At 42.8% G+C, this 13,551-nt stretch overlaps 1 protein-coding gene across 2 annotated transcripts in view; it reads right to left on the minus strand.

Moving 5' to 3' along the window:
• Nucleotides 1-3,178: 3,178 nt before the first annotated feature.
• HAO2 (hydroxyacid oxidase 2) overlaps nucleotides 3,179-13,551 on the minus strand; it is a 55,414-nt gene continuing 45,041 nt past the window's right edge. The window contains exons 3-9 of one of the 2 annotated variants that reach the window (XM_085324653.1): nucleotides 12,615-12,666; nucleotides 11,265-11,416; nucleotides 10,146-10,429; nucleotides 9,562-9,777; nucleotides 7,573-7,731; nucleotides 5,750-5,819; nucleotides 3,179-4,434 (exon numbers count right to left, since the gene is read on the minus strand). In XM_085324653.1, coding sequence (XP_085180779.1) covers nucleotides 4,379-4,434; nucleotides 5,750-5,819; nucleotides 7,573-7,731; nucleotides 9,562-9,777; nucleotides 10,146-10,429; nucleotides 11,265-11,416; nucleotides 12,615-12,666 — 989 coding nt within the window. In that variant the 3' untranslated portion in view covers nucleotides 3,179-4,378. Of the gene's footprint in view, nucleotides 4,435-5,749; nucleotides 5,820-7,572; nucleotides 7,732-9,561; nucleotides 9,778-10,145; nucleotides 10,430-11,264; nucleotides 11,417-12,614; nucleotides 12,769-13,551 lie in introns of both variants that reach the window. The other variant, XM_085324652.1, reaches the window with a different exon arrangement.

Genomic DNA, 13,551 nt, shown 5'->3' on the forward strand with positions numbered 1-13,551 from the left:
ATCTCACTACTAGCTAGTGGTATTAGAGGCAGCAGACTGTCCCCTGGAAAAGCATTAATGTCCTGAGCCATGGACAGGCTTCATTGCCTCAAGTTAATCACTGGCAATGACTCACTTTTTGTGACTGGTTTTCCTCTTCCGTCCCTAAAGCCTGGTGCCTAAGTCTTCTAGAGGAGCCAGAACTAGATCTAAAACAATGCAAAYGCTTAATGGGAAACCACCTGGAGGTATCAGAGAGAGCATGATGGAAATCCTGCTCCTCTCCAGAGCTCAGCCAGCTGATTCAGGTCTACCAGTAGGCACATTCAGCCACTTCCATTTGCATAAGCTTGGAAGCTTCACTTCTAGCAAGTCYAAGGCTGAACAAGCTTCATTCTGTTCTTTTAAGGTATTGATGCAACAGGAGTTGGTGCTGGGCTGCTCCTTGTACACTGGGAATCGGTGGATAGCATGCTCAGCAGGAAGGGAGGGCACACATACCCTTTGCTCCTGAGGAAAAGTCACATATGCCGTGTGCCAGGAGCATGTCTTGATCAGAGAAGCTTATTGGCAGTTTCACAGGAGAAGAGTTGGCATTTTCTTGAAACCCTGCCACTTAAAATTACAGATCTACTGAACCGGAGTTTGAAAACTGCATAGCCTTGTGCTCAAAGGGCTCCTTGTGCACCTTCCTCCAAGTAATTACTAGGTGAAGTAATGTCCTTCTTGTAGAGCCAGGTGATTAGCAGAGATGAGAACCATGAAAAGAGCTGTGAGTATACAAGAAGGGGAGCCCTGTGTGCGTGGGACCACTGGGAGGTGCACTAAGCAGGGCAGGTGCCCAGCAAGTTGGCATTTCTTTGGTGCAAAGGGAYATCTGGCATCACATTGCTGCCCAGTATCCTTCAGCCATTTTGCTGCCCTAAAGTGCAATATAAGCAGTGGCTACACCAGTGGCTGCAACTGGTCTTAAAAAATAATAAKAAGAAAATAAGAGGTCAGGGGTCTTAACAGGTATTTTTAAGATCACYTTGCATTTTTAAAGATGAGACACAGAAGTGGTTTTCATGTCTATACAATTCCATTTAAAAGATCTGATTAGGCCAGAGTAATTAAAATAGTTAAACCCTGTATGGAGATTCTTTACTATAACACCATTTACCTTGGCCAGTTCCCCACTGATGTATGCTCCACATTCATAACAAAGACCAAATATCCACACAGGAATTTTAGCCATTTAGATGAGTTTTATTTACACATTTATTGAGCAGCACTGCATAAGGCCTRCAAATTAATGAAGTATTGTTAAACACCTCCTTGCTAGAGCAGCTTAGAGTAAATGCATCTCTCTTGGAAGTATCATCATAGCCAGCAGCATTTAGATAAGCAAAAATGGTGGAAAACCATTTCACAGTACTCCAGGGGCTAAGACTAATCACAAACAGCACAAAAAGAATGAGCTGAAAAATTAGATTGTAGMTTTTGTTCTGTAAGTTCTTTTTAAAGTTCTATGGCTATGTCCAAAAAGGAAGCAGGTAATACCACCTCCACTACCATGCAGTGCAAACACATCAATGAGCCTACAAACACAGCCTAGGAGGACATAGCCCAGGTAACACTGAAGCAGCATCAGCCCAAAGCACAGCCTSCCAGAAACTGTTGTGCTTAGCAAGAGGAGCCCTGTGCTTCTAGTGCCCAGGCAATTCCTGGGCATCCCTGTGCTGTACTGCAGCCAATGACACAGACAAACCCTAAGCAACATCACCCACCAACACAAGGACCAGCTTCTGCTCTGGCTGCAGGGTGCTACACCTGTTTTACATATATCTAGAAAGGTTCATGCCATTGGAAGGAACGTGTTAGTTATGAATATAAAAAAATAATAGCCTAGATGAGGACTGAAGAAAAACAATAGGGAAAGGGGTTGGCCAGGAACAGAGAGGAGAGACAATGACAGGAGAGGGAGTGAGGAATAAAGAGGAAAAGAGAGACTAGATRGCATAGTCCAAGGTTGTCCTGTAAGGAGTGCTACAGAAAAGGAATCAGAATCATAGAATCAGTAAGGTTGGAAGGGATCTCTGGAGATCATCTAGTCCAACCCCCTCTGCTCAAGCAGGGTCACCTAGAGCATGGTAGACAGGGTTGCATCCAGGCGGGCCTTGAAGATCTCCAGAGAAGGAGACTCCACAACCTCTCTGGGCAACCTGTTCCAGTGCTCCACCACTCTCACAGTGAAGAAAATCCCCCTCACATTCAGGTGGAACTTCCTGTGGTTCAGTTTGTGCCCATTGCTTCTTGTCCTGTCACATGGGACAACTGAAGAGAGTTTGGCCCCCATCCCCTTGACACCCTCCCTTCMGGTACTTATACACATTGATAAGATCCCCCCTCAGTCTTCTCTTCCCCAGGCTAAACAGGCCCAGCTCTCACAGCAGTTCCTCATAGGAGAGATGTTCCAGCCCTCTGATCACCTTTGTAGCCCTATGCTGGACTCTCTCCAGTACCTCCATGTCTCTCTTGTACCGGAGAGCCCAGAACTGGACACAGTACTYRAGATGAGGCCTCACCAGGGCTGAGTAGAAGGGCAGGATCACCTCCCTCGACCTGCTGGCAACACTCTTCCGAATGCACCCCAGGAGACCATTGGTCTTCTTGGTCACAAGGACACATTGCTGGCTCATGGTCAACTTGTCATYCACCAGCACTCCCAGGTCCTTCTCTGCAGAGCTGCTCTCCAGAAGGTCAGCCCCCAGMTTGTACTGSTGCCTAGRGYTATTTCTCCCTAGGTGCAGGACTCTGCACTTGCCCTTGTTGAACCTCATGAGGTTCCTCTCTGCCCAACTCTCCAGCTTGTCCAGGTCTCTCTGAACGGCAGCACAACCCTCAGGTGTATCAGCCACTCCTCCCAGCTTGGTATCATCAGCAAACTTGCTGAGGAGGCACTCYGTCCCCTCATCCAGGTCATTGATGAAAAAGTTGAACAGGATGGGACTCACTACTGAGCCCTGGGGGACTCCACTAGCCACAGACCTCCAACTGGACTCCGCGCCACTGATGACAACCCTCTGAGCTCTGCCTTTCAGCCAGTTCTCAATCCACCTCACTGTCCACTCGTCTAACCCACACTTCCAGAGCTTGTCTAGGAGGATGTTATGGGAGACAGTGTCAAAAGMCTTGCTGAAGTCAAGGYACACAACATCCACTGCTCTTCCCTCRTCCGTGCTGGCTACTCCTGATCACCCTCTTTTCCKCCATAYGTCTGGAGATGACATCTGAATGAGCTGTTCCATCACCTTTCCAGGGATGGAGGCGAGGAAACATCCAAGTGAAAGAGGACTAGAGGAAAGAAAGAAAAAAAAACCCTCCTAGTTATTAATCATGTATCCATCACTCCCAGCTGAGGCCAGGTGGGTGGCAGAGCCCAGCCTGTGCTCCCTTAGAAGCAGGCAAGACCAATGTCTCAGGTTGAAACTTGGAAAGGGAAGTGATGAACTTGCATTTCTTTTACCTCAGAGAGCAAGGGTTTACACTGGCAACAGCCCAGTGCTGCCTCTGGACCATCCTCCAAGAACAAACATCATCACATGCCAGTCTGATGTTACAGGTTGCTTTGACCAGTGCTGTTAGYCTGCACTGGCTGCTCTCATCCATGGGCAACGAGAGCAGGGCATGTGAGTTGTTATTTGTACACTGCCACAAGCTCACACTGTGCTCTAAAAATGGATATGGCCTGGCTGTTACGCTACTGAGGATGCAGTCCAAATTAATTGCATAGTAAAGGACATCCATGAACACTGTGGGGAGTACAGKATATTACTTGGGTTACTACTGGTATCATTTCTCTCTTTAGAAGCAATGGGCAAGATGACAGTACCACAAAGGGGAGCTGGGGTACCTGTTAGCTGGCTGATCTAATTTTTTGTATCTGCTATARATATGTCTGGGAGCTCTCAGGCTGTTGGAGATAGGAGTGACAGTACTTCCTGCCTGCAGCAGGAAAGGCCTGTGGCTGGACTTGCAGTCCGACTAGGTAGAAGATCAGGCAGAAGCAGCAAGGGACGTAGTTTTCTAGCATGTTTTGCTGCTACACATAATTGTTTGGGAGTAAGTACCAATACAAGTAATGCCAGGGAACAGACAGTTTTAAGTAAATGTATTTATGCAAGTAATAGTTATCTGCAGTGTTAAAGAACTTATTGGTTTCAGTGAAAGCAAAGAATGATCTTTGCTRAAACAGAGCCTTCCCTAATCTCCTCAGGAGCTTTTTGAAGGCTTTATCAGCTATATGTTACAGGTTCGTGTTCAACATTTGCACCTCCTTTTTCTCTCTTCAGTCTGTTTTGGGACCTCAACTGCTRGTGTGAGTTGCTTCTGTTCAGAGGGCGTTGCAGGAGACTGTTCACAACTTTGAGAATTGAACTAGGTGTTGGCCAATATCTGAGACACTGGAACAGCCTGAAATAAAATAGAGAATTGAAACGTTAGTGACAGAAAGGTCTGCCGATGAAACTTGGAAGGCCTCCTCAACGAGTCACAGCCTACAAGTCTCATCCTGTAAGAGAAATGTAGGGACAGGTTGGCATTTCAACAGCTCACTCACAGGAACCCTACTACTCAGTGGCATCTTCAGCGTGGGCAGTAGGCTTCCTGTACAAGGAGAGTTAGATATCAGGAAAAAAGGTCCTTATAACAAGCTGTGAAGGGACCTATCTGATTCAGCCAGAAGTGAAAGGCAGGCAGGAAAGAAACAGGACTGAAAGACCTCTGTGCTTAAACTAACCAGAGATGGAAACCTGCAGCGCCTTTTCCTTTGATCAAATCCAAGGGGAATTTCACAGCCCCACTGAAAAGGCTCTAGGTGGCCACTCTGGCTGACTTCAGTGCCTTCTTGCAAGCTTTCCTCTTAGGAAAAAAAAAAGGAAAACTTGTAAGAATCTTTACTAGTTGAAAAAGTAACCCAGAGAAAGAGWAATATTAATTTCCCCAGCGGATTCCAGTCCCACTCTCCTAGGCAGGGTTCCCACAGTCATGGGAGCATAAAAGTCTTTCAAGCATGTTTTGAACTGAGATAGGACTATTTGTTGATGCCTAAATACTTCTACACTGGACCTGAAGAGTAAAACACTGTACTTCTTTTGTGTGCAATTGGAGGCCAGACTGCACAGATTTGCTGTTCAATGAGGAGGTCAAACATGGCAGTTACAAGTGGGAGCAGAGGTGAGAGACCCAGAATTATGGACAACAGTGAAAGCCTGGAGAGACATGGAGGCTTTTTAGCATGTAGGATGCAGAGATCTGAACCTGTACCAACAGGTTGGCATCTCTAATACATAGAAAAAAAATCCYGAATCCAGTTTTGCTGAACTTTTCATGCTGCAAAAAATTGGTTGCATTTTACCCCAGTAGAGATTAAGTCAAACACTGAAAACATGCAATTCCTAGCAGAATAGAAGTTGCAACTTTTGCTTTGCTCTGCTTAGCCATTTTGCATTTTTTTTAAATTTAAATCAGGTCAGAAAGCTCCTTGCTTTCTTCCTCCTTGCAAGCTTAATTGTGGTGGCACGTGAAATGCAAAATGGTTTCAGAAGAAAAGAATCACTTTAAATACTCCAGCTAGAATCAATGCAGTTCACATGATTTCTTTCTGATTCCCTTTCTCTTATCTGCCAGTCAGGCTTCTGATTTTAGATCATTAAGTCTGCTTGGATGTGAAGCTGCTATTGCATGCAGCTCTATATCACCAGTTAGAAACAATCTGYAAAATGCTTACCAGTTAAGGCCATTGACAAACGAAACTCATCACGCAAAATCCTCAAAACATCTTGAAGACCTTCTTCACCCTGCTCCAACAGAGAAAGCAGTCAGGGTGAGAGGAGCACTGGCCTACAGCAATGCAGCAGGATGCTTTCACTGTGAGAGCTGGGACAGTCCCTTAAATCAGTGCCAATTCTAGTCACTTATGCAGCTGAATGCTTAAAATGATATGATGGATGTGCTCAGTTCATCATAGATTAATTTAGATGCTTTCCCTTTTGTGATATATCTGAATAGGGAAAGAAAACAAAGCTATTTTTCACTTCTGACATTTTCTAGCTGCTTTTATTTTTGGTTTTCAGATAACCTTCACCAATGGACTTGTTTTAAAATGTCAAGCTTGGCAACGCTGACAGTATTTTATGAAGTACTGAGAGTTTTATAAATGATAAAGCTTTAAAAACTTTAGTTTACTCAGATATAGGAATGAAATAGTACAATGTGCATTTTTCTCAGAGCAAATGGCATCAAGAAGCTCAAAAACTGCATAAAATGTGTATGTTGTTTTTATCTTACTGTAAAATAGTGGAGGATTTTTTTTTTCTTTTTGCTATTTTCTTTTCCCTTTTCCTTTCCCTTTCTCCTTTTCCTTTTCCTTTTCCTTTTCCTTTTCCTTTTCCTTTTCCTTTTCCTTTTCCTTTTCCTTTTCCTTTTCCTTTTCCTTTCTAACAATGTAGAATGCTGTGGGTGCTGACAATGTCACTGCTTGTCCTTGCCCTTTCTCTGCTGTATGCTGAAGTAATGCCACAGAGATACGTATTTAGGAATATCCTATGGGATACAATACCAAGACAGTGTTGAACTCAAAAAATACCACGTGCTGTCTGTTCCCATCAGGAAAAAACTGCAGACAACTCACAGCAACGCCATTTTCACATTAGGCCCTTTTCCCCTGTTTACTGGCGCTGCYAGCTCTCCTAGGTTTCTCACAAGATTCAGGCAATTTCTTCCTTAAAGCTTAGTTTCTGGAACCTACAGGAATCACATTACTGGATGGGAATCTCACTTTAAAGACAGAAAATACTTCCAGACCATAAAACTAAATATTTTTTTTCTGTATGGATCTTGAACACACCAATCCAGAGGCTAAAAGCAAAAGTTTAGCTAAGTAAAAAATTCATATAATTACATTTTACTTTTCAATATATTATGCTAATCTTCTGCATTGGAAGCTTAATTTATTATTTGAGATCATACAAATGTGCTAATAATTAAGAAGCAGCAAAGCTCAAAAGGTAGAAGCTGGAAAGGATGGTAGCAGCACACTTATGTACCTACAGGATTTGCTATGCTCAGTCCTGYTGAAAACACTTGTAAACATCAGCGAGATGGAGATCTGTACATATTTCTAAAGAACTCATAACACCACTATTAAACTGCTGTACTCAAACCATATATTGTTTCCTAGTAAGCTGAAAGCAGATAAAATTTTCAAAAACATCTCTGTGACAAGTAAGACCACTTCCTCGTTTCAAAAACACCAATGGCTCTGACTCCTACAGTATTTTAGGACCAAATGGCTACATTAAGAAATCAGGTCCAGGAAACAATGTTTTCAATGTCAAAAACATATTTTAGAACATAAAATTCCCTGGTATTTTTCAATCACATAAAATGTCTGGTTTTGATTCAATTCGGGACGTTGCAGTAAAAATTCAGCAAAATAAAAAATGCTTAAGATTCCTCACTGGTGAAAACTGTCTCTGTGAGATTTTTAAGTAACTCAGCATATTGGAGAGTGTGAGAAGTACACTACAAACATCAAACTTCCTTACTCACCTTGTAAGCAAGCCCCCACAAAGCTGGTCTTCCAATAAAGACACATTTTGCTCCCAGTGCCAGTGCCTTTAATACATCGCTGCCTTTTCKTATTCCACCATCTAAATAAACCTCAACTCTGCCTTGTACGGCCTCCACAACTTCAACCAGAGCATCAATCTGCAAAGAAAAAGGCACTTTCACAATGAGGTCAGCTTTTGATCGTGACACAAAAGGGAGAGAAGCGAAACAGGCAGCCAATATGGAATAATTTACTAGCATATGYTCTCAAAATGATATGTAACAATGCATCTCAAATAAGTCAGCACAAAAAGTTGTAGAATAAAGTGCAGTTCCATGCTAAAGTTGCAAGAGAGTTTCTATTTTCCACAGTGTTTTGCTTATGTTAACATTCCTTGCTAGCACTTCTGATAAGTCAGAAAATAACATTTTCATTTGCTTTCCATTTTTTGGAAAGATTTTTAAAATAAATTTCAGTGGAAATAATTGTTGATAGTATCTTGCTTTCATTTGAGATAATAGTGCATGACACAAATGTTTGTAAAAAAAGCTAATGTCAAATTTCTCCCTGTTTCTTTCCAAGTTGCCTTACTTACATTTCAAGCTAATGCTAGTGACCATCTGTTGAAAGCCTCCTCAAGCCCCATAAAGCGGCTATGAAGGATTTCATTTGCTATGTACTACAGTCCACATGTCATTTCCTCCCAGCTAAGCCTCTTGATTCCCTAAGATCTTTTCTGTAGAGCAGAGCGCAGTGCAGAGCAGTACCATGCAGAGATACTGGCTCTGGTCCCGAGGGCAATATAACCAGTGATAGGACATTGCGCCAGACCTCATTAACTCTCCTACTCAGCAAGCTCTTTCCTGTGATCTCTTACACTCTTGCCTTCCTTTCATCTTTTTTAGGTAGAACAGTTATAACTAAGATTGCTGAGTAGTTTTTTCCAGTTGCTCATAACTTTTTTTTCACAATTTCAGGCTAAAGATTTGCAGGCTGAAATTGTCTAGGAGTAGCTCACCAAGCACAGTGACAATAACTTCTACTGCCAGGCCTGGTACCAGGGCAGTGGTAAGGCTATGTATCTGCCTGATTTTCTGTCTATGAAAATAAACTTCTAAGGTAGAATGGCAGTTTAATATGGATGTCATTTCTATTATTATGTCTTTACCATTAAAAAAAATTAATTACTGTCACCCTTGATGCAGAATTGCAGAGAATTCCCTGGTGCCTATTTTTGTTTTACAGAGAGGAAAATAAAGAGAAGAAAGAGATTCAGTAAGAATGGGATGCTATGCAATACAAACGTGTAAAAGAAATGATCGGAAAAAATGACCATTTACTTCCAGGGAGAAAAATGAAGCCCAATCAGAGCAGTGAAATAYATATATGTCATAACAACCTACAATTCCTTTGTATGGATAAAAAAAATAGAGATTTTTTTCTCCAAATAAGTTATCCTTTTTTCTGGCTCATAGAAGTCAATAAATTCCCATTTAGTCTTGACTTTGTAAATCTGCATGCAGATCTCTCATTAAATCTAGCTGGATTGTTTGTGCGTGTTTTGGCAGAAGTTAACAATGAGAATACATTATACACTCATTTGTACATATTCAAATCCAGAGCTTCAGTTTAGTCTTGCTAGAGTGCACACAGAGTATATGTGCACTGTATCAGCTGATGAAGACAYAGGCAAACCAACTTTTACTAGCCTAGACCAAATACTGACAGTGGTTTATCTGCAGTAACTTGGGTTCAGTGCTGGTTACAGAMCCCTCCCAAAAAGCTGAGAAAATACTTGTGTGGGTAGCACATGCCAAGACATGCCTCTAACCAATTTAAAGCTAAAGGACATCTGCACGTGCTCACAGCCATGCCACAAAGACACAAATCTACCGTAAGTATTTATAGAACAAGCAGCATACAGAAATCCAGCTTAGCACAAGCATGCATACAACAAACGCTCATGGGACATTAGCTGTACCACTTACGGTGGCAGGTCCTCCATCCAGTTGCCTTCCACCRTGATTGGACACAATAATACCCTGAACTCCGTGTCTTACTGCCAGCTCTGCATCTTCTTTGGTCAAGATGCCTTTGATGATGATAGGCAGGTGAGTAAGGCTCTGCAGCCAGTAGATATCATTCCAGGTGAGTGAAGGATCCAAGCTGTTGGGTGGGAGTCCATACTCAGAACGGTCATCTCCCTACAGCCATGGGGCAGAAGGAAGTCTCATTTTAAGTTGCAGTAATAGAGAGGCCCCTTAAAGTCTTTCCTTGCCCTAGAAAGACTAATTAAAGTTCCTAACAGTCTTGTCCATCATCTCTGTAAAGTGTATGTCATTGGGGGAGAATATTTATAACAGATGGAAAGAAGTATCTCTAAGGACGCTAATCTGAGATTTTAAAGCCAGAATCCTGATCAGCAGGAGGTCAAACCAGAACACTAAAGAACCAGAATGGGAGAAAACATGTCCTTGATACAGCAGATACCAAGGCAGCAGTTACTTGGTGGTTTTATCTGATATGGTATATGCCAGCACAGTGAATGAGAGAACTAGAACATTTTACAGACCTCAAAGGCTCCCTCCAAGTTCTTCAGGCTCATGTGTGGAGGAAGCCGGAAGCCATTACGAACATCATCCCGTCTTTTGCCAGTGTAGGGCAGGTCAGCTGTGAGAACTAGGCCTTGGAAACCCAAGGCCTCTGCCTGTTGGACCAGCTGCTTAGAAACTGCCCTGTTGCGATGGATATAGAGCTGGAACCACAGGAAGCCTCCAGGGGCAGCCGCAGAGATCTCTTCCAGGCTGCTGGTGGAGTATGTGCTGGCAATGTAACAAATGTTCATGGCTTTGGCTGCTTCAGGAGGCATCAAAAGAATCAGAATCAATGTTATTTGAATAGTCCTATCAGGTATTCAGTACAAGATTTTTCATATACTGTTTACAGAGAACACTTGAACTGCTGTTTTATGTATTTTCTACCAAACATGGTGCTCTATCAACTGGCATATATGTCTCAGGGATTAAAAATGGCAAGAAAGATTTACCATTGCACTGTTGTAGGATGATGGTTAAGAACACAGGAAAGGAAGAAGTAATTTGCCAAGTGTTGTTTCAATTTGAAACTGTTTTTTAAGAACAGCAACTTCATTTTTATGACTACTGCCTCACAGGAATGTGCTAGCAAATGCAAACTGAAACCCACACATGAGCAAAGGTATTTCTAGGGGGCAGCTGTCCAAACTCATGCCGAGATTTAGGAGAGCAGTTCTGCTGTTCTCCAAGAGAGACACAGTTCTCGCAAGAAATTTACAGGCTGAGACCTGTCCATCACTATTATGTCCTATGTAGAGCCTATGGCACTGAGGACCTGTGCAGATTTTGGTGGAAGTCAGAAATGTCTCCACAATCTCTGTCTCAAATTTGCAGCAGCCCCCAACAATGGTGATTCAATAACAGTGGTAGCTGGAGAAATACAGCACTGTTTATATGGCTTCCCATGCACTCTGTGTCACCAGAGCAAAGTGGGTCACCTACAAAAAGGGACATCAGAAAGTGAGAAAGGAGTTTGTCCCTTCCAGCCTGAACACTTTGCTCCATCATGCTTCAAATCATCCTAAGAGCTCCTTAAATTTTCCACTGAATTTTCCACAAACCCATTTTTGCTACACAGAAATAAAATGAAGGAGTACCTCTGGCCGTGCTTTTCTCTCCATCAGGCCATGCAAGCTGGTGGAAGCCTGTAGGGGCAATTCCTATAGGAAAGCTGATTTCAGTTCCCAGGAGCTTAGTCCTAATGTCCATCACAGATACATCCCGCAGCACACGTGGACGGAAACGAATTCTGTAAGACAATAGCAATAAAACACTCTTCAATGTTGTAGCTTCCCAGTGGCTTTTCTGTTTTTGGTGTTGTATGGAAACCAAGTCTTCATTTGCCTATCATAATACAGGAATCTGAGCTGATAAAGAAAGCATAGTCATGTGAAAATGATTCTTCTTCCTATTTGTTTTCACAGGCCATTTCTGCCAGCAGTTTAACCAACTACACCTACAGCTAATCCCATACACCTACTCATGGGCCACAATACATCATTCCTGTACTTCTCACTTCAGCTCACCCCTCTTTACATCTCTTGTTCTCCCTGTGTCCCCTCCCCACAAATTTCTTCTACTTGCAGCCCAGTCCCAGGTCTCTGTCTTCCACTACATCATTCCTGTCTCTATCCTCACTGCACAGTATCTGCCCTTACTCTCTGCAGCATGGTCCCCAAATCCCATATTATTCGCTCTTAGGGTTCCTGCAGTCCACCACCTGCTCACCATTGCATCTCACATAATCACGGAATGGGTAAGGTTGGAAGGGACCTCTGGAGATCATCTAGTCCAACCCCCCCTGGTCAAGCAGGGTCACCTAGAGCATGTTAGACAGGATCACACCCAGGCAGGCCTTGAAGATCTCCAGAGAAGGAGACTCCACAACCTCTCTGGGCAACCTCTTCCAGTGCTCCATCACTCTCACAGTGAAGAAATTCCCCCTCACATTCAGCTGGAACTTCCCGTAGTTCAGTTTTTGCCCATTGCTTCTTGTCCTGTTGGATGGCACTATTTGACACCCTCCATTCAGATACTTGTACACATTGATAAAATCCCCTCTCAGTCTTCTCTTCTCCAGGCTAAACAAGCCCAGCTCTTGCAGTCTTTCCTCATAGGGCAGATGCTCCAGTCCTCTGACTATCTTTGTAGCCCTCTATTATAGCCCCTTATTCTCTTTTCCATCAAATCATACCATACCATGCCATACGATACCATACCATACCACATCAGACCATTTGCCTATACCCTCACTGTCCCTTACGCCTCATACAATCTGTTTTTCACTCTGGCTAGAAGCAGAGGGTGCAGTGTATGTCATCCAGATAAGTGCATTCTGCTTGGTCTTCTTTGCTTATGAGTGCTAAGCACAAATGACAAATACACTTGCATACAAACATAATTTAACAGATTCCAGCACAATACCCTTCACTTGCCCTTCACATTACCTTTTATATGCCAGGATGTTGTCATCTCGAGTGGTGCCATCATCTGCTCCAGCTGCAAAAAAATCCCAAGTAGTTTTAGGTAAATACTTTTTAGCGTAAGCTTCAAAATCTGACAGACACACCATAGCCATTTCAGAGAGATGCTCTGGGAACCCTGGAAGAAAAAAATAACATGGAGCAGAAATTAAATCCTGAACTGTCATTCTCTCTTCTATGCACTCTAATTAAAGCAAGTCTCTGAGACTATTTATTGAGCTCTTATGATTAGGAGTAGTCCTGAGACAATATCACCTCATTTGACACTGCCTCCTGAACACATGTAAGTCATACATCTCATTTTCTAAATGTCCTGCACTTGCATTCTGAAATAGTGACAAGACTGCCTTTCGTTCAGTGTCACTGTTCAAGGGGCACTACAAGGAGCTTGCTCTGATAACTTCAGAAATGAAACTCCAAGAAGATATAAATTCCTGCTTAGCTGTCACAGAATCATAGCAAGATTAGTAAAAGAAGGGAACTTCGGAGGTTATCTAATCCAGCTTCCCACTTAAAAGAATTTGGAAAAATGTTTCAAAGTCAGCATGGCACAGCTGCTTGCTCACCTTGGTCTGTGGAGTACTGTGTCACACACGCAAATCAAAGTCACACAGGTGATACTTATTTAGGCATTTCCTGAACTTTCAAGTCTTGATCTTGCAAGTGTGATAACTCCAAGAAGTTCCAACAGAAGTAAGGGAATTGTGGGGAGAATCTGGTTTTCTATCTCTCAGAATCTGTCCTGAATCAGAATTTCTTTCTATCTTTTAGTTACTGCTTTACCAGGCTATGATCACCCAGTGTCCACAATTATTTCATCTGATCTCAAGGAAAACTTGCCATTTATCCTCTGCTCTAGTATGAGGAAAACTTGCTATTGCAGATGTAAGATTAAGAGAAA

This window comes from Rhea americana, unplaced genomic scaffold (genome assembly GCF_003343005.1).
Source record: "Rhea americana isolate MKP2758 unplaced genomic scaffold, rheAme1 scaffold_92, whole genome shotgun sequence".
Lineage (NCBI taxonomy): Eukaryota > Metazoa > Chordata > Aves > Rheiformes > Rheidae > Rhea > Rhea americana.